The sequence below is a fragment of the Salvelinus alpinus genome, chromosome 31, assembly GCF_045679555.1.
Source record: "Salvelinus alpinus chromosome 31, SLU_Salpinus.1, whole genome shotgun sequence".
NCBI lineage: Eukaryota > Metazoa > Chordata > Actinopteri > Salmoniformes > Salmonidae > Salvelinus > Salvelinus alpinus.
The window spans coordinates 41559105-41579819 of record NC_092116.1 but is presented as its reverse complement, the minus strand read 5'-3'; the positions used below and the strand labels follow the sequence as shown (position 1 = coordinate 41579819).

At 45.9% G+C, this 20715-nt stretch overlaps 1 protein-coding gene across 1 annotated transcript in view; it reads right to left on the bottom strand.

Moving 5' to 3' along the window:
* Nucleotides 1-13415: 13415 nt before the first annotated feature.
* Nucleotides 13416-20715, bottom strand: part of LOC139561249 (stress-associated endoplasmic reticulum protein 1) — a 14758-nt gene continuing 7458 nt past the window's right edge. The window contains exons 2-3 of the mRNA XM_071378225.1: nt 18037-18112; nt 13416-13922 (exon numbers count right to left, since the gene is read on the bottom strand). Coding sequence (XP_071234326.1) covers nt 13882-13922; nt 18037-18112 — 117 coding nt within the window. The 3' untranslated portion in view covers nt 13416-13881. The remainder of the gene's footprint in view (nt 13923-18036; nt 18113-20715) is intronic.

Below are 20715 nucleotides of genomic sequence, written 5' to 3'. Positions count from 1 at the left end.
ACAATGACAAGCCACCGGGTCTGACAACTTGGATGGTAAATTACTGAGGATAATAGCAGACGATATTTCCACTCCTATTTGCCATACCTTCAGTCTAAGCCTACTAGAAAGTGTGTGCCCTCAGGCCTGGAGGGAAGCTGAAGTCATTCCACTACCCAAAAGTCATTCTGCTACCCAAGAATAGTAAAGCCCCCTTTACTGGCTCAAATAACCAACCAATCAGCCTGTTACCAACCCTTAGTAAACTTCTGGGGAAAATTGTGTTTATTTCACAGTAAACAAATTGACAACAGACTTTCAGCTTATAGGGAAGGACATTCAACGAGCACAGCACTTACACAAATGACTGATGATTGGCTGAGAGAAATGTATGATAAAATGATTGTGGGGGCTGTTGTGTTAGACTTCAGTGCAGCTTTTGACATCATCGATTATAGTCTGCTGCTGGAAAAACGTATGTGTTATGGCTTTACACCCCCTGCTATGATGTGTTATGGCTTTACACCCCCTGCTATAATGTGGATAAAGAGTTACCTGTCTAACAGAACACAGAGGGTTTCTTTAATGGAAGCCTCTCAAATACAATCCAGGTAGAATCAGGAAATCTTTAATGACATGACACTGGCCTTGAATAAAAAGCCTGTTTGTCTACGTATGCGGATGACTCAATACTATACACGTCAGCTACTACAGAGACTGAAATCACTGCAACACTCAACAAAGAGCTGCAGTTAGTTTCAGAGTGGGTGGCAAGGAATAAGTTAGTCCTAAATATTTATAAAAGTAAAAAAGCATTGTATTTGGGACAAATCATTCACTAAACCCTAAACCTCAACTAAATCTTGCAATAAATAACATGGAAATTGAGCAAGTTGAGGTCAACTGTCATGGTCAAATCATATTGATACAACAGTAGCTAAGATGGGGAGAAGTCTGTCCATAATAAAGCCCAGCTCTAGTTTCTACCTTCTTAACAGCACTATCAACAAGGCAGGTCCTACAGGCCCTAGTTTCTACCTTCTTAACAACACTATCAACAAGGCAGGTCCTACAGGCCCTAGTTTCTACCTTCTTAACAGCACTATCAACAAGGCATGTCCTACAGGCCCTAGTTTCTACCTTCTTAACAACACTATCAACAAGGCAGGTCCTACAGGCCCTAGTTTCTACCTTCTTAACAACACTATCAACAAGGCAGGTCCTACAGGCCCTAGTTTCTACCTTCTTAACAACACTATCAACAAGGCAGGTCCTACAGGCCCTAGTTTCTACCTTCTTAACAACACTATCAACAAGGCAGGTCCTACAGGCCCTAGTTTCTACCTTCTTAACAGCACTATCAACAAGGCATGTCCTACAGGCCCTAGTTTCTACCTTCTTAACAACACTATCAACAAGGCAGGTCCTACAGACTCTAGTTTCTACCTTAACAGCACTATCAACAAGGCAGGTCCTACAAGCCCTAGTTTCTACCTTCTAAACAACACTATCAACAAGGCAGGTCCTACAGGCCCTAGTTTCTACCTTAACAGCACTATCAACAAGGCAGGTCCTACAGGCCCTAGTTTCTACCTTCTTAACAGCACTATCAACAAGGTAGGTCCTACAGGCCCTAGTTTTGTCACACCTGGACTACTGTTTAGTCGTGTGGTCAGGTGCCACAAAGAGGAACCTTTGAAAATTACAATTGTCTCAGAACAGGGCGGCACGGCTGGTCCTTGGATGTACACAGAGAACATTAATAATATGCATGTCAATCTCTCCTGGCTCAAAGTGGAGGAGAGATTGACTTCATCACTACTTGTATTTGTGAGAGGTATTGACATTTTGAATACACCGAGCTGTTTAAACTACTGGCACACAGCTCAGACACCCATACATACCCCACAAGAGATTCCACCAGAGGTCTCTTCACAGTCCCCAAGTCTAGAACAGACTATGGGAGGTGCACAGTACTCCATAGAGCCATGACTACATGGAACTCTATTCCACATCAGGTAACTGATGCAGCAGGAGAATCAGATTTAAAAAACAGATAAAAATGCACCTTACGGAACAGCGGGGACTATGAAGAGACACACACAGGCACAGACACACATACACATGATAAGACACATACTATACACACACCTACACATGGATGTTGTATTGTAAATATGTGATAGTGGTCTGAGGGAACACACTAAATGTATTGGGTGAAGTGTTATAAACAGTTTAAAATATAAATATATATATATAATAATAATATATAATATAAAATATTACTTGACATTACATTTTATAACTGCCTTATTGTTGCTGGATCCATAATAAACCCCAGGAAGAGTAGCTGCTGCCTTGGCAGGAACTAATGGGGATCCATAATAAACCCCAGGAAGAGTAGCTGCTGCCTTGGCAGGAACTAATGGGGATCCATAATAAACCCCAGGAAGAGTAGCTGCTGCCTTGGCAGGAACTAATGGGGATCCTTAAAAACATATTTTTTTATTTATTTTGTACATAATGTTGCTGCTACCATCTCTTATGACCAAAAATAACTTCTGAACATCAGAACAGCAATTACTCACCTCAAATTGGACAAAAAACATTTCTTTAATGAGTCCAAAGCAAAGGATATACTGCTTTCTCGGGAACAGACCCAAATCCCCACCATTTGTGTGAAGAAAAGACAGAGAAAAAGGGGGCGGAGGTCGGGCTGCCTTCTGAGAATTCGTAGGTGAGTGTGTAAATCTCCTCTACCATCCGTTCCATTGGAAAACGTCATTGATGATCGACTATCCTACCAACGGTACTTAACTTTTCAGCTAGGGGGCACTATTTTTATGTTTGGAAAAATAACGTTCCCAAGGTAAACGGACTATTTCTCAGGCCCGGATCGTAGAATATGCATATAATTTACAGATTAGGATAGAAAACACTCCAAAGTTTCCAAAACTGTCAAAATATTGTCTGTGAGTATAACAGAACCGTCCGGTTGAAATATTATCGATTATTTATGTTAAAAACAACCTGAGGATTGATTATAAAAAACGTTTGACATGTTTCTACGAACATTACGGATACTTTTTGGAATTTTCGTCTGCCTTTCAGGACCGGAACGAGCCTGTGGTTTTCTGAACATAACGCGCAAACCAAATACCGGTTTTTGGTTATAAAAATAATCTTTATCGAACAAAAATAACATTTATTGTGTAACTGGGAGTCTCGTGAGTATAAACATCCGAAGATTATCAAAGGTAAGCGATTCATTTTATTGCTTTTCTGACTTTCGTGACCAAGCTGATTTGCGGCTAGCTGTTCTTAATGTTTTGTCTAGTGATTGATAAACTCACCAACGCTTGGATTGCTTTCGCTGTAAAGCATATTTTCAAAATCTGACACGATAAGTGGATTAACAACAAGCTAAGCTGTGTTTTGGTATATTTCACTTGTGATTTCATGATTATAAATATTTTTAGTATTTTTTATTTATTTGGCGCTCTGCAATTCAGCGGTTGTTTACGAAAATGATCCCGCTAAAGGGATCTGTGCGTCAAGAAGTTAAAAACTGTAATATCTTACGTTTCACCGAGTCGTGGTTGAATAACGACATGGATAAAATAGAGCTGGCTGGGTTTTCCGGCAGGACAGAGAAGCTGGTAAGACGGGGGTGTGTTTCTATCTAAGTCTCGAGGTATTGCTCGCCTGAAGTAGACAAAAAGCTGTAGACCACACTATCTACCAAGAGAGTTCTCATCTATATTATTATTATTATTCGTAGCCGTCTATTTACCACTAATAACCGATGCTGGCACTAAGACCGCACTCAGCCAAACAAGAACATGCTCATCCAGAAGCGGTGCTCCTAGTGGCCGGGGACTTTAACGCTTAAATCAGTTTTACCTCATTTCTACCAGCATGTCACATAAATCAATCACATTTATTTAAAAATCCCTTTTTACATCAGCCGATGTGACAAAGTGCTGTACAGAAACCCAGCCTGAAACCCCAAACAGCAAGCAATGCAGGTGTAGAAGCACGGTGTCTAGGAAAAACTCCCTAGAAAGGAAGGAACCTAGGAAGAAACCTAGAGAGGAACCAGGCTCTGAGGGGTGGACAGTCCTCTACTGGCTGTGCCGGGTGGAGATTATAACAGAACATGGCCAAGATGTTCAAATGTTCATCAATGACCAGCAGGGTCAAATAATAATAATCACAGTAGTTATCGAGAGTGCAGCAAGTCAGCACCTCAGGAGTAAATGTCAGTTGAGTTAGAAAAAGCAGGTGTGGTAGAGAGAGAGAGTTGAAAACAGGTCTGGGACAGGTAGCACGTCCGGTGTTCCATAGCTTCAGGCAGAACAGTTGAAACTGGAGCAGCAACACAACCAGGTGGACTGGGGACAGCAAGGAGTCATCAGGCCAGATAGTCCCGAGGCATGGTCCTAAGGCTCATGTCCTCCGGGAGGAAGAGGTAGAGAGAGAGAATTAGAGGGAGCATACTTAAATTCCCACAGGACACCGGATAAGACAAGAGAAATACTCCAGATATAACAGACTGACCCTAGCCCCCCGACACAAACTATTGCAGCATAAATACTGGAGGCTGAGACAGGAGGGGTCGGGAGACACTGTGGCCCCGTCCGATAATACCCCCGGACAAGGCCAAACAGGCAGGATATAACCCCACCCACTTTGCCAAAGCACAGCCCCCACACCACTAGAGGGATATCTTCAAACCACCAACTTACTACCCTGAGACAAAGCCGAGTATAGCCCACAAAGATTTTTTACATTTAAGTCATTTTTAGCAGACGCTCTTATCCAGAGCGACTTACAAATTGGAAAGTTCATACATATTCATCCTGGTCCCCCCGTGGGGAATGAACCCACAACCCTGGCGTTGCAAGCGCCATGCTCTACCAACTGAGCCACACGAGATCTCCACCACAGCACAAACCAAGGGGGGGGCGCCAACCCAGACAGGAAGATCACGTCCGTGACTCATCCCACTCAAGTGACGCACCCCTCCTAGGGACAGATGGAAGAGCACAAGTAAGCCAGTGACTCAGCCCCTGTAATAGGGTTAGAGGCAGAGAATCCCAGTGGAGAGAGGGGAACCGGCCAGGCAGAGACAGCAAGGGCGGTTCGTTGCTCCAGTGCCTTTCCGTTCACGTTCACACTCCTGGGCCAGACTACACTCAATCATATGACCTACTGAAGAGATGATTCTTCAATAAAGACTTAAAAGGTTGAGACCGAGTCTGCGTCTCTCACATGGATAGGCAGACCATTCCATTAAAATGGAGCTCTATGGGAGAAAGCCCTGCCTCCAGCTGTTTGCTTAGAAATTCTAGGGACAATAAGGAGGCCTGTGTCTTGTGACCCTAGCATACGTGTAGGTATGTACGGCAGGACCAAATCGGAAAGATAGATAGGAGCAAGCCCATGTAATGCTTTGTAGGTTAGCAGTAAAACCTTGAAATAAGCCCTTGCCTTAACAGGAAGCCAGTGTAGAGAGGCTAGCACTGGAGTAATATGATCACATTTTTGGGTTCTCGTCAAGATTCTAGCAGCCGTGTTTAGCACTAACTGAAGTTAATTTAGTGCTTTATCCGTGTAGCCGGAAAGTAGAGCATTGCAGTAGTCTAACCTAGAAGTAACAAAAGCATGGATTAATTTTTCTGCATCATTTTTGGACAGAAAGTTTCTGATTTTTGCAATGTTACGTAGATGGAAAAAAGCTGTCCTTGAAACAGTCTTGATATGTTCGTCAAAAGAGAGATCAGGGTCCAGAGTAACGTCGAGATCCTTCACAGTTTTATTTGAGATGACTTTAAAACCATCAAGATTAATTGTCAGATTTAACAGAAGATCTCTTTGTTTCTTGCATCTCTGTTTCGTCCGAGTTGAAAAGTCAAACATTTGCCGCCATCCACTTCCTTATGTTGTTGCTTCCAGGGAGGGCAATTTTGTGGCTTCACCATGTTTCATTGAAATGTACATCTGTGTGTCATCCGCATAGCAGTGAAAGTTAACATTATGTTTTCGAATGACATCCCCAAGAGTTAAAATATATAGTGAAAACAATAGTGGTCCTAAAATGGAACCTTGAGGAACACCGAAATGTACAGTTGATTTGTCAAGAGGACAAACCATCCACAGAGACAAACTGATATCTTTCTGACAGATAAGATCTAAACCAGGCCAGAACAATTTGGTTTTCCAAAAAAAAGGCAAAAGCTTTTTTTTTTTTTTCTAAATTGAAGGTAGGGAGGCGTTTATTATGTTCAACATAGGAGGGCCAGGGAGAGAGAGGGGGGGGAGGGAGAGGGAGAGAGAGGGGGGAGGGAGAGGGAGAGAGAGAGGGAAGCAGCTCTTTCAGTAGTTTAGTTGGAATAGGGTCCAGTATGCAGCTTGAAGGTTTAGAGGCCATGATTATTTTCATAGTAGTACTATGATATACGGAGATATAGTACTAAAACACTTTAGTGTCTCCCTTGATCCTAGGTCCTGGCAGAGTTGTGCAGACTCAGGACAACTGAGCTTTGGAGAAATACGCAGATTTAAAGAGGAGTCCGTAATTTGCTTTCTAATGATCATGATCTTTTCGTCAATGAAGTTCATGAATTTATCACTGCTGAAGTGAAAGCCTTCCTCTCTTGGGGAATGCTGCTTTTTAGTTAGCTTTGCGATAGTATCAAAAATAAATGTTGGATTGTTCTTATTCTCCTCTATTAAATTGGAAAAATAGGATGATCGAGCAGCAGTGAGGGCTCTTCGATACTGCACGGTACTGTCTTTCCAAGCTAGTCGGAAGACTTCCAGTTTGGTATAGTGCCATTTCCATTCCAATTTTCTGGAAGCTTGCTTCAGAGCTCAGCTATTTTCTGTATACCAGGGAGCTAGTTTCTTATGACAAATGTTTTTTGTTTTTTAGGGGTGCGACTGCATCTAGGGAATTGCGCAAGGTTAAATTGAGTTCCTCAGTTAGGTGGTTAACTGATTTTTGTCCTCTGACGTCCTTAGGTAGGCGGAGGGAGTCTGGAACGGCATCTAGGAATCTTTAGGTTGTCTGAGAATTTATAGCACGGCTTTTGATGCTCCTTGGTTGAGGTCTGAGCAGATTATTTGTTGCGATTGCAAACGTAATAAAATGGTCGTCCGATAGTCCAGGATTATGTGGAAAAACATTAAGATCTACAACATTTATTCCATGGGACAAAACTAGGTCCAGAGTATGACTGTGTAGTCTGTAGGGTTTAGGGTGTAGTATGTAGGGTGTAGTATGTAGGGTGTAGGGTTTAGGGTGTAGTATGTAGGGTGTAGTATGTAGGGTGTAGTCTGTAGGGTATAGGGTGTAGTCTGTAGGGTATAGGGTGTAGTCTGTAGGGTTTAGGGTGTAGTCTGTAGGGTTTAGGGTGTAGTATGTAGGGTGTAGTATGTAGGGTGTAGGGTTTAGGGTGTGGGGTGTAGGGTGTAGTATGTAGGGTGTAGTCTGTAGGGTATAGGGTGTAGTCTGTAGGGTATAGGGTGTAGTCTGTAGGGTTTAGGGTGTAGTCTATAGGGTGTAGGGTATAGTCTGTAGTGTGTAGGGTATAGTCTGTAGGGTGTAGTCTGTAGGGTATAGGGTGTAGTCTGTAGGGTATAGGGTGTAGTCTGTAGGGTATAGGGTGTAGTCTGTAGGGTGTAGTCTGTAGGGTGTAGTCTGTAGGGTGTAGTCTGTAGGGTGTAGTCTGTAGGGTGTAGTCTGTAGGGTATAGGGTGTAGTCTGTAGGGTATAGGGTGTAGTCTGTAGGGTGTAGTCTGTAGGGTATAGGGTGTAGGGTATAGGGTGTAGTCTGTAGGGTATAGGGTGTAGTCTGTAGGGTATAGGGTGTAGTCTGTAGGGTATAGGGTGTAGTCTGTAGGGTATAGGGTGTAGTCTGTAGGGTGTAGTCTGTAGGGTATAGGGTGTAGTCTGTAGGGTATAGGGTGTAGTCTGTAGGGTGTAGTCTGTAGGGTATAGGGTGTAGGGTATAGGGTGTAGTCTGTAGGGTGTAGTCTGTAGGGTATAGGGTGTAGGGTGTAGTCTGTAGGGTATAGTGTGTAGTCTGTAGGGTATAGTGTGTAGGGTATAGTCTGTAGGGTATAGGGTGTAGTCTGTAGGGTATAGTGTGTAGTCTGTAGGGTATAGTGTGTAGGGTATAGTCTGTAGGGTATAGGGTGTAGTCTGTAGGGTATAGTGTGTAGTCTGTAGGGTTTGGGGTGTGGAATAAGTCAAGGGGTACTTTCTGAAGGCGCTTTATGTGGAGATTTAACATTACAATAGATGAGTGACGCAGGTAGGGTATAGTGTGTAGGGTGTAGTCTGTAGGGTATAGGGTGTACTTTCTGAAGATTTAACAATAGATGAGTGACGCAGGTAGGGTTTAGGGTGTAGTCTGTAGGGTATAGGGTGTACTTTCTGAAGATTTAACAATAGATGAGTGACGCAGGTAGGGTTTAGGGTGTAGTCTGTAGGGTATAGGGTGTACTTTCTGAAGATTTAACAATAGATGAGTGACGCAGGTAGGGTTTAGGGTGTAGTCTGTAGGGTATAGGGTGTACTTTCTGAAGATTTAACAATAGATGAGTGACGCATTGATGGAAGCAACAATCCGTAATATTAAAGCTGATCCGCCTCCTAAATATATATTTAAATAAAAACCCAAAACATTACGTTTCTCACAGTAGTTTCATTTCTGATGAAATACTATGATTTAAATATTATTATAGCTCACGTAGACATACTACCGTCCCTTTAAAACATTCTGAGACAGCGATAGGACATCGTCATGAGCAACACCACAGACGAGCTTCCATAACATGGTCTCTGCAGCACCGGAAACGGACAAGTGTACCAGTGAGCTTCCATAACATGGTCTCTGCAGCACCGGAAACGGACGGGTGTACCGGTGAGATTCCATAACATGGTCTCTGCAGCACCGGAAACGGACAGGTGTACCGGTGAGCTTCCATAACATGGTCTCTGCAGCACCGGAAACGGACAGGTGTACCGGTGAGCTTCCATAACATGGTCTCTGCAGCACCGGAAACGGACGGGTGTACCAGTGAGCTTCCATAACATGGTCTCTGCAGCACCGGACACGGACAGGTGTACCGGTGAGCTTCCATAACATGGTCTCTGCTGCACCGGAAACGGACAGGTGTACCCGGTGAGCTTCCATAACATGGTCTCTGCAGCACCGGAAACGGACAGGTGTACCGGTGAGCTTCCATAACATGGTCTCTGCAGCACCGGAAACGGACAGGTGTACCGGTGAGCTTCCATAACATGGTCTCTGCAGCACCGGAAACGGACAGGTGTACCAGTGAGCTTCCATAACATGGTCTCTGCAGCACCGGAAACGGACAGGTGTACCAGTGAGCTTCCATAACATGGTCTCTGCAGCACCGGAAACGGACAGGTGTGCCCAGTGAGCTTCCATAACATGGTCTCTGCAGCACCGGAAACGGACAGGTGTGCCAGTGAGCTTCCATAACATGGTCTCTGCAGCACCGGAAACGGACAGGTGTACCGGTGAGCTTCCATAACATGGTCTCTGCAGCACCGGAAACGGACAGGTGTACCGGTGAGCTTCCATAACATGGTCTCTGCAGCACCGGAAACGGACAGGTGTACCGGTGAGCTTCCATAACATGGTCTCTGCAGCACCGGAAACGGACAGGTGTACCGGTGAGCTTCCATAACATGGTCTCTGCAGCACCGGACACGGACAGGTGTACCGGTGAGCTTCCATAACATGGTCTCTGCAGCACCGGACACGGACAGGTGTACCGGTGAGCTTCCATAACATGGTCTCTGCAGCACCGGAAACGGACAGGTGTACCGGTGAGCTTCCATAACATGGTCTCTGCAGCACCGGAAACGGACAGGTGTACCGGTGAGCTTCCATAACATGGTCTCTGCAGCACCGGAAACGGACAGGTGTACCGGTGAGCTTCCATAACATGGTCTCTGCAGCACCGGAAACGGACAGGTGTACCGGTGAGCTTCCATAACATGGTCTCTGCAGCACCGGAAACGGACAGGTGTACCGGTGAGCTTCCATAACATGGTCTCTGCAGCACCGGAAACGGACAGGTGTACCGGTGAGCTTCCATAACATGGTCTCTGCAGCACCGGAAACGGACAGGTGTACCGGTGAGCTTCCATAACATGGTCTCTGCAGCACCGGAAACGGACAGGTGTACCGGTGAGCTTCCATAACATGGTCTCTGCAGCACCGGAAACGGACAGGTGTACCGGTGAGCTTCCATAACATGGTCTCTGCAGCACCGGAAACGGACAGGTGTACCGGTGAGCTTCCATAACATGGTCTCTGCAGCACCGGAAACGGACAGGTGTACCGGTGAGCTTCCATAACATGGTCTCTGCAGCACCGGAAACGGACAGGTGTACCGGTGAGCTTCCATAACATGGTCTCTGCAGCACCGGACACGGACAGGTGTACCGGTGAGCTTCCATAACATGGTCTCTGCAGCACCGGAAACGGACAGGTGTACCGGTGAGCTTCCATAACATGGTCTCTGCAGCACCGGAAACGGACAGGTGTACCGGTGAGCTTCCATAACATGGTCTCTGCAGCACCGGAAACGGACAGGTGTACCGGTGAGCTTCCATAACATGGTCTCTGCAGCACCGGAAACGGACAGGTGTACCGGTGAGCTTCCATAACATGGTCTCTGCAGCACCGGAAACGGACAGGTGTACCGGTGAGCTTCCATAACATGGTCTCTGCAGCACCGGAAACGGACAGGTGTACCGGTGAGCTTCCATAACATGGTCTCTGCAGCACCGGACACGGACAGGTGTACCGGTGAGCTTCCATAACATGGTCTCTGCAGCACCGGACACGGACAGGTGTACCGGTGAGCTTCCATAACATGGTCTCTGCAGCACCGGAAACGGACAGGTGTACCGGTGAGCTTCCATAACATGGTCTCTGCAGCACCGGAAACGGACAGGTGTACCGGTGAGCTTCCATAACATGGTCTCTGCAGCACCGGAAACGGACAGGTGTACCGGTGAGATTCCATAACATGGTCTCTGCAGCACCGGAAACGGACAGGTGTACCGGTGAGCTTCCATAACATGGTCTCTGCAGCACCGGAAACGGACAGGTGTACCGGTGAGCTTCCATAACATGGTCTCTGCAGCACCGGACACGGCACAGAAGTTTGGCGTCGCTTCACAAAAGCTCTTAGTTGTGGAAACATATAATAATAATAATAGACCTGATAGTGTTTATACTTTACAAAAAAAAACGGAAAATCATCTTTAGAGAAAAAAAATCTGTTTTATTTGTATAAAACTCATTTGCATAGCGTTTTACAGGAGGGAGGTGGATGACACACACACGTTCACACCCTGAGTGATCAGGAGAGGTGTCTGCCTCTAGGGAGTGCTGCCACACACACACACACACACACACACACACACACACACACACACACACACACACACACACACACACACACACACACACACACACACACACACACACACACACACACACACACACACACACACACACACACACACACACACACACACAGATACTACAGTAACAGAACAGCCAGTGTAGAAGACAACTGAAGACAGTAAAACAGTTGAAAACAGACTGAAAACTTCCTGGACACGGACACAAACACAGGACAGAGAGGAGATGTCAGGATAAAGGAACAGGGCGATGAGAGGCAGAGGGATGTGTTCATACAAGGGAGATATCAAAACAAGGACAGACCATTGTCACAGCAGTCAGTCTCCTCTCCCCACTGCGCTAGGGTCAGTCTCCTCTCCCCGCTGCTCTAGGGTCAGTCTCCTTCCTCTCCCCACTGCTCTAGGGTCAGTCTCCTTCCTCTCCCCACTGCTCTAGGGTCAGTCTCCTTCCTCTCCCCACTGCTCTAGGGTCAGTCTCCTCTCCCCGCTGCTCTAGGGTCAGTCTCCTCTCCCCACTGCTCTAGGGTCAGTCTCCTCTCCCCACTGCTCTAGGGTCAGTCTCCTCTCCCCACTGCTCTAGGGTCAGTCTCCTCTCCCCACTGCTCTAGGGTCAGTCTCCTCTCCCCACTGCTCTAGGGTCAGTCTCCTCTCCCCACTGCTCTAGGGTCAGTCTCCTCTCCCCACTGCTCTAGGGTCAGTCTCCTCTCCCCACTGCTCTAGGGTCAGTCTCCTCTCCCCACTGCTCTAGGGTCAGTCTCCTCTCCCCACTGCTCTAGGGTCAGTCTCCTCTCCCCACTGCTCTAGGGTCAGTCTCCTCTCCCCACTGCTCTAGGGTCAGTCTCCTCTCCCCACTGCTCTAGGGTCAGTCTCCTCTCCCCACTGCTCTAGGGTCAGTCTCCTCTCCCCGCTGCTCTAGGGTCAGTCTCCTCTCCCCACATCCCAACAGTAACCTTCAGTGGAACCGATACTGACCTGAGGTCAGTGTTACTAACAGAGTACAGATCAGACAGGAGAACCAGCATTACAGACAAGAACGTTCCATAAACAAAATGGTTCTTCCAAAGAACTACAGAAGACATTTCATGTTTCAACATTACCAATACAGACCAAGCAATGTTAAAAATGAGAGTCCTGGAGAGACAAAATACATTCACAGTATGTAGAATCAGCTGCTGTTTACCATGACAGAGATGGTGTGATCTAATTCACAGTATGTAGAATCAGCTGCTGTTTACCATGACAGAGATGGTGTGATCTAATTCACAGTATGTAGAGATGTTTAACATGACAGAGATGGTGTGATCTAATTCACAGTATGTAGAGATGTTTACCATGACAGAGATGGTGATGATCTAATTCACAGTATGTAGAGATGTTTACCATGACAGAGATGGTGTGATCTAATTCACAGTATGTAGAGATGTTTAACATGACAGAGATGGTGTGATCTAATTCACAGTATGTAGAGATGTTTACCATGACAGAGATGGTGTGATCTAATTCACAGTATGTAGAGATGTTTACCATGACAGAGATGGTGTGATCTAATTCACAGTATGTAGAGATGTTTACCATGACAGAGATGGTGTGATCTAATTCACAGTATGTAGAATCAGCTGCTGTTTACCATGACAGAGATGGTGTGATCTAATTCACAGTATGTAGAGATGTTTACCATGACAGAGATGGTGATGATCTAATTCACAGTATGTAGAGATGTTTAACATGACAGAGATGGTGTGATCTAATTCACAGTATGTAGAGATGTTTACCATGACAGAGATGGTGTGATCTAATTCACAGTATGTAGAGATGTTTACCATGACAGAGATGGTGTGATCTAATTCACAGTATGTAGAGATGTTTACCATGACAGAGATGGTGATGATCTAATTCACAGTATGTAGAGATGTTTAACATGACAGAGATGGGAGGGGGATGATGTGTGTGTCAGTTGATGTTTAAAAACCTTTTTTTATTTAACCAGGCAAGTCAGTTAAGAACAAATTCTTATTTACAATGACGGCCTACCCCCCAGGCCAAACCCTCTCCAAACCCGGACGACGCTGGGCCAATTGTGCGCCGCCCTATGGGACTCCCGATCACGGCCAGTTGTGATACAGCCTGGAATCTAACCAGGGTCTGTAGTGACGCCTCAAGCACTAAGATGCAGTGCCTTAGACCGCTGTGATACAGCCTGGAATCAAACCAGGGTCTGTAGTGACGCCTCAAGCACTGAGAAGCAGTGCCTTAGACCGCTGCGCCACTCGGGAGCCCTAAAATGTTTAACTCGACACAGAGAGGGGGGGGGGTGTAAAGGGAGAACACTGAGCCGGATGTCTGTGTGTGGCTAGAGCAGGGATGGGGCGAGGCTGTTGGTCTTCTCCCAGAGGAGGAGGCTCTGATCTGGGTGGCAACCATCACAACCCCTGCCTGATACTCTGGATAATCTGGAAGATGGCTGAGAGAGGGAGAGAGAGGGAGAGAGAGAGAGGAGAGAGAGGGGGAGGGAGAGGGAGAGGGAGAGAGAGGGGGGAGGGAGAGGGAGAGAGAGAGAGGAGAGAGAGGGGGAGGGAGAGGGAGAGGGAGAGAGAGAGAAACAAATCAGAGTCCATTGTGATGTCTGTGACCCAGCTCCACCCAAACATTCCCAGTCCTGCATCGGGTGACACACAGAAATATGAGCTGTTGTAATGAATGAAAACCTTTCAACCAGCGGGTCGGCTCCTGGGTTCAGAACAATTACATTGCTGGTTGGAAACGTTTTAAAACCAAGGTCGTATTAAAATAAAATTATTCTTTATGAATGGTCCATGGCCTGTTCACCCCGCTATCATCCAGAAGGCGAGGTCAGTACAGGTGCATCAAAGCAGGGACCGAGAGACTGAAAAACAGCTTCTATCTCAAGGCCATCAGACTGTTAAACAGCCATCACTAGCCAGCCTCCACCCAGTACCCTGCCCTGAACTATAGTCACTGTCACTAGCCAGCCTCCACCCAGTACCCTGCCCTGAACTTAGTCACTGTCACTAGCCAGCCTCCACCCAGTACCCTGCCCTGAACTTAGTCACTGTCACTAGCCAGCCTCCACCCAGTACCCTGCCCTGAACTTAGTCACTGTCACTAGCCAGCCTCCACCCAGTACCCTGCCCTGAACTTAGTCACTGTCACTAGCCGGCCTCCACCCAGTACCATGCCCTGAACTTAGTCACTGTCACTAGCCAGCCTCCACCCAGTACCCTGCCCTGAACTTAGTCACTGTTACTAGCTGGCCTCCACCCAGTACCCTGCCCTGAACTTAGTCACTGTCACTAGCCGGCCTCCACCCAGTACCCTGCCCTGAACTTAGTCACTGTCACTAGCCAGCCTCCACCCAGTACCCCGCCCTGAACTTAGTCACTGTCACTAGCCAGCCTCCACCCAGTACCCTGCCCTGAACTTAGTCACTGTCACTAGCCAGCCTCCACCCAGTACGCTGCCCTGAACTTAGTCACTGTCACTAGCCAGCCTCCACCCAGTACCCTGCCCTGAACTTAGTCACTGTCACTAGCCAGCCTCCACCCAGTACCCTGCCCTGAACTTAGTCACTGTCACTAGCCAGCCTCCACCCAGTACCCTGCCCTGAACTTAGTCACTGTCACTAGCCAGCCTCCACCCAGTACCCTGCCCTGAACTTAGTCACTGTTACTAGCCAGCCTCCACCCAGTACCCTGCCCTGAACTTAGTCACTGTCACTAGCCAGCCTCCACCCAGTACCCTGCCCTGAACTTAGTCACTGTTACTAGCCAGCCTCCACCCAGTACCCTGCCCTGAACTTAGTCACTGTCACTAGCCAGCCTCCACCCAGTACCCCGCCCTGAACTTAGTCACTGTCACTAGCCGGCCTCCACCCAGTACCCTGCCCTGAACTTAGTCACTGTTACTAGCCGGCCTCCACCCAGTACCCTGCCCTGAACTTAGTCACTGTCACTAGCCAGCCTCCACCCAGTACCCTGCCCTGAACTTAGTCACTGTCACTAGCCAGCCTCCACCCAGTACCCCGCCCTGAACTTAGTCACTGTCACTAGCCAGCCTCCACCCAGTACCCTGCCCTGAACTTAGTCACTGTCACTAGCCAGCCTCCACCCAGTACCCCGCCCTGAACTTAGTCACTGTCACTAGCCAGCCTCCACCCAGTACCCTGCCCTGAACTTAGTCACTGTCACTAGTCGGCCTCCACCCAGTACCCTGCCCTGAACTTAAGTCACTGTCACTAGCCAGCCTCCACCCAGTACCCCGCCCTGAACTTAGTCACTGTCACTAGCCGGCTACTAGCCGGCTACCCTGCACCTTAGACTGCTGACCTCAAAGTATTCATTATCCTTTGACTTGTGTTAGAGGCCGATTTAAACTGGATAAAATAAAAACCCATCTAGACACAAAACCCCATAACAGCGGTGAAAACAGCTTTATTTTCTGGTACATTTATTGAAAATGAAATACAGAATTATCTAAATTACGCCCGAGGCAATACTTTGTAGAAGCACCTGGATTGTAATACATTTGCCCATTATTCTTTTTTAGATTCTAGATTTTCAAGTAGATTTAGGTCAAAACTGTAATTTGGCCATTCAGGAACATTCACTGTCATCTTGGTAAGCAACTCCAGTGTAGATTTGGCCTTGTGTTTTAGGTTATTGTCCTGCTGAAAGGTGAATTCATCTCCCAGTGTCTGGTGGAAAGCAGACTGAACCAGGTTTTACTGGTTTCCTTCTTTTCACTCTGTCATTTAGGTTAGTATTGTGGAGTAACTACACTGTTGTTGATCCATCCTCAGTTGTTTTCTCCTATCACAGCCATTAAACTCTGTAACTGTTTTAAAGTTACCATTGGCCTCATGGTGAAATCCCTGAGCGGTTTCCTTCCTCTCCGGCAACTGAGTTAGGAAGGACGCCTGTATCTTTGTAGTGATTGGGTGTATTGATACACCATCCAAAGTGTAATTAATAACTTCACCATGCTCAAAGGAATATTAAATGTGAACTTTTTTCATTTTTACCCATCTACTAATATGTGACATTCTTTGAGAGACATTGTAAAACCTCCCTGGTCTTTGTGGTATAATCTGTGTTTGAAATTCACTGCTCGACTGAGGGACCTTACAAATAATTGTATGTGTGCAGAGATGAGGAAGTCATTCAAAAAATCATGTTAAACACTATTATTGCACACAAAGTGCATATTATTATCTAACTTAAGCAAAGTATTACTCCTAAACGTATTTAGGCCATAACAAAGTGGTTAAATAGTTGACGCAAAACATGTCAGCTTTTAATTTTTAATTCATATGTAAACATTTTGAAAAAACAACTCCACTTTAACATTATGGGGTATATTATATTATTGTTATTGTATTATTATTATATTATAGGCCAGTGAAAAAACCTAACTTTATATTAATTTTAAAATTCAGACTAACAACAAAATATGGAAAAAGTCTATGGGTGTGAATATGTTCTGAAGACACATAGATATTAAACTCAGATGACTTTAATAATGTTTACATACTGTTTACCCACTTTATAGGTAAACACAGTATTCTAGTCGTGGTTCAGAACTACTGATGTCCACTTCATACGAGTATACACTACCGGTCAAAAGTTCCATGGTTTTTCTTTATTTTTAATATTTTCAACGTTGTAGAATAATAGTGAAGACATCAAAACTATGAAATAACACATATGGAATCATGTTGTAACCAAAAAAAGTGTTAAACAAATCAAAATATAGTGTATATTATTCTACGATGCAGAAAAAAGTACAAATAAGGAAAAACCCTTGACCAGTAGTGTGTTCTAGTCATAGTTCATACAGAGCATTGGGAAAGTATTCAGACCCCTTGACTTTCTCCACATTTTGTTACGTTACAGCCTTATTCTAAAATATATATTTTTTGAATCAATCTACACACAATACCTCATAATGACAAAGCGAAAACAGGTGTTTTGAAATTTTGCTAAATGTATTGAAAATAAACATCAATAGCTTATTTTACATAAGTATTCAGACCCTTTGCTATGAGACTCGACATTGAGCTCAGGTGCTTCCTGTTTCCATTGTAAGGCAATGCTACCAAATACTAATTGAGTGTATGTAAACTTCAGACCCACTGGGAATGTGATGAAAGAAAAAAAAGCTGAAATAAATCATTCTCTCTACTATTATTCTGACATTTCACATTCTTAAAATAAAGTGGTGATCCTAACTGACCTAAAACAGGGAATTTTTACTTGGATTAAATGTCAGGAATTGTGAAAAACTGAGTTTAAATGTATTTGGCTCAGGTGTATGTAAACTTCCGACTTCAATTGTATTTTCCACCATAATTTGCAAATAAATTCATTAAAAATCCTACAATGTGATTTTCTGGAATTTTTTTCCTCATTTTGTCTGTCATAGTTGAAGTGTACCTATGATGACAATTACAGGCCTCTCTGATCTTTTTAAGTGGGAGAACTTGCACAATTGGTGGCTGACTAAATACTTTTTTGCCCCACTGTATATATACAGATATATATACACACACAGTCTCTTACCTGATCCACACACCACAAAGACAAAGAGAGCCAGTAGCCAGGGACCAACAGGAGACTTCTCCTCATTCACCACCCGCTGAAACACAGGGTTAACACAGGGTTAACACCAGAGAGAGGGTTAATACAGGGTTAACACCAGAGAGAGGGTTAATACAGGGTTAACACCAGAGAGAGGGTTAACACAGGTTTAATACAGGGATAATACAGGTTTAATACAGGGATAATACAGGGTTAATACAGGGTTAATAGCAGAGAGAGGGGGAGACAGGGTTAATACAGGGTTAACACCAGAGAGGGGAGACAGGGTTAACACAGGGTTAACACCAGAGGACACAGGGTTAACACCAGAAAGGGGACACAGGGTTAACACCACACAGAGGACACAGGGTTAATACAGGGTTAACACCAGAGAGAGGACACAGGGTTAGCACCAGAGAGAGGACACAGGGTTAACACCAGAGAGAGGACACAGGGTTAACACCAGAGAGAGGACACAGGGTTAACACCAGAGAGAGGACACAGGGTTAATACAGGGTTAACACAGGGGTAACACCACAGAGAGGGGAGACATGGTTAACACAGGGTTAACACCAGAGGACACAGGGTTAATACAGGGTTAACACCAGAGAGAGGTGAGACAGGGTTAACACCAGAGGACACAGGGTTAACACAGGGTTAATACAGAGTTAACACCAGAGAGAGGGGAGACAGGGTTAACTCCAGAGGACACAGGGTTAACACCAGAGAGAGGGGAGACAGGGTTAACACAGGGTTAACACCAGAGAAAGGGGAGACAGGGTTAACACCAGAGAGAGGGGAGACGGGGTTAACACCAGAGAGAGGGGAGACAGGGTTAACACCAGAGAGAGGGGAGACAGGGTTAACACCAGAGAGAGGGGAGACAGGGTTAACACCAGAGGACACAGGGTTAACACCAGAGAGAGGGGAGACAGGGTTAACACCAGAGAGAGGGGAGACAGGGTTAACACCAGAGGACACAGGGTTAACACCAGAGAGAGGGGAGACAGGGTTAACACCAGAGAGAGGGGAGACAGGGTTAACACCAGAGAGGACAAAGGGTGAGATGACATGTGAATCATTTAGCAGATGCTCTTATCCAGAGTGACTTACAGGTAGCGCAGTTCCAAGCTTAACAAACCATACAACTCTATGCACAAGGATAAATATACAGAGAGACAGGAAACACACAATGTCCACAGAAGACTGAAACACATTTACAGGAAGAACCGTGCCGATACAAAGTTTGAGGGAAATTTTACCGTAATTCTGGTAACAAACATTGCATCTGCAGTTTTTCCAGTAAATGTTTATTTTTACTCCGTAAATTGTTCAAAGTATTCATCGTGCATAGAGTTGGAAGGTTTGTTAAACTAAAATTTAAATGTTTGTTTGGCTTTTTTTTTTTAAGGTGACAACTGACTCTCAGCGTAATTCTGTTGCCGTGGAATTGCCCTTCTTCCGACAAAATCCCTATTCGGACGGGTTTAGTTTTACTGGGGGAGGTCGGAGGTCAGGTAATCAGACGGGGTTAGTTTTACTGGGGGAGGTCGGAGGTCAGGTAATCAGACGGGGTTAGTTTTACTGGGGAGGTCGGAGGTCAGGTAATCAGACGGGTTTAGTTTTACTGGGGAGGTCGGAGGTCAGGTAATCAGACGGGTTAGTTTTACTGGGGAGGTCAGAGGTCAGGTAATCAGACGGGGTTAGTTTTACTGGGGGAGGTCGGAGGTCAGGTAATCAGACGGGTTAGTTTTACTGGGGAGGTCGGAGGTCAGGTAATCAGACGGGGTTAGTTTTACTGGGGAGGTCGGAGGTCAGGTAATCAGACGGGTTAGTTTTACTGGGGAGGTCGGAGGTCAGGTAATCAGACGGGTTAGTTTTACTGGGGAGGTCAGAGGTCAGGTAATCAGACGGGGTTCGTTTTACTGGGGAGGTCGGAGGTCAGGTAATCAGACGGGGTTAGTTTTACTGGGGAGGTCGGAGGTCAGGTAATCAGACGGGGTTAGTTTTACTGGGGAGGTCAGATAATCAGACGGGTTAGTTTTACTGGGGGAGGTCGGAGGTCAGGTAATCAGACGGGTTAGTTTTACTGGGGAGGTCAGAGGTCAGGTAATCAGACGGGGTTAGTTTTACTGGGGGAGGTCGGAGGTCAGGTAATCAGACGGGGTTAGTTTTACTGGGGAGGTCGGAGGTCAGGTAATCAGACGGGGTTAGTTTTACTGGGGAGGTCGGAGGTCAGGTAATCAGACGGGGTTAGTTTTACTGGGGAGGTCGGAGGTCAGGTAATCAGACGGGGTTAGTTTTACTGGGGAGGTCGGAGGTCAGGTAATCAGACGGGGTTAGTTTTACTGGGGAGGTCGGAGGTCAGGTAATCAGACGGGGTTAGTTTTACTGGGGAGGTCGGAGGTCAGGTAATCAGACGGGGTTAGTTTTACTGGGGAGGTCGGAGGTCAGGTAATCAGACGTGGTTAGTTTTACTGGGGAGGTCGGAGGTCAGGTAATCAGACGGGGTTAGTTTTACTGGGGAGGTCGGAGGTCAGGTAATCAGACGGGGTTAGTTTTACTGGGGAGGTCGGAGGTCAGGTAATCAGACGGGGTTAGTTTTACTGGGGAGGTCGGAGGTCAGGTAATCAGACGGGGTTAGTTTTACTCAGGTAGCGG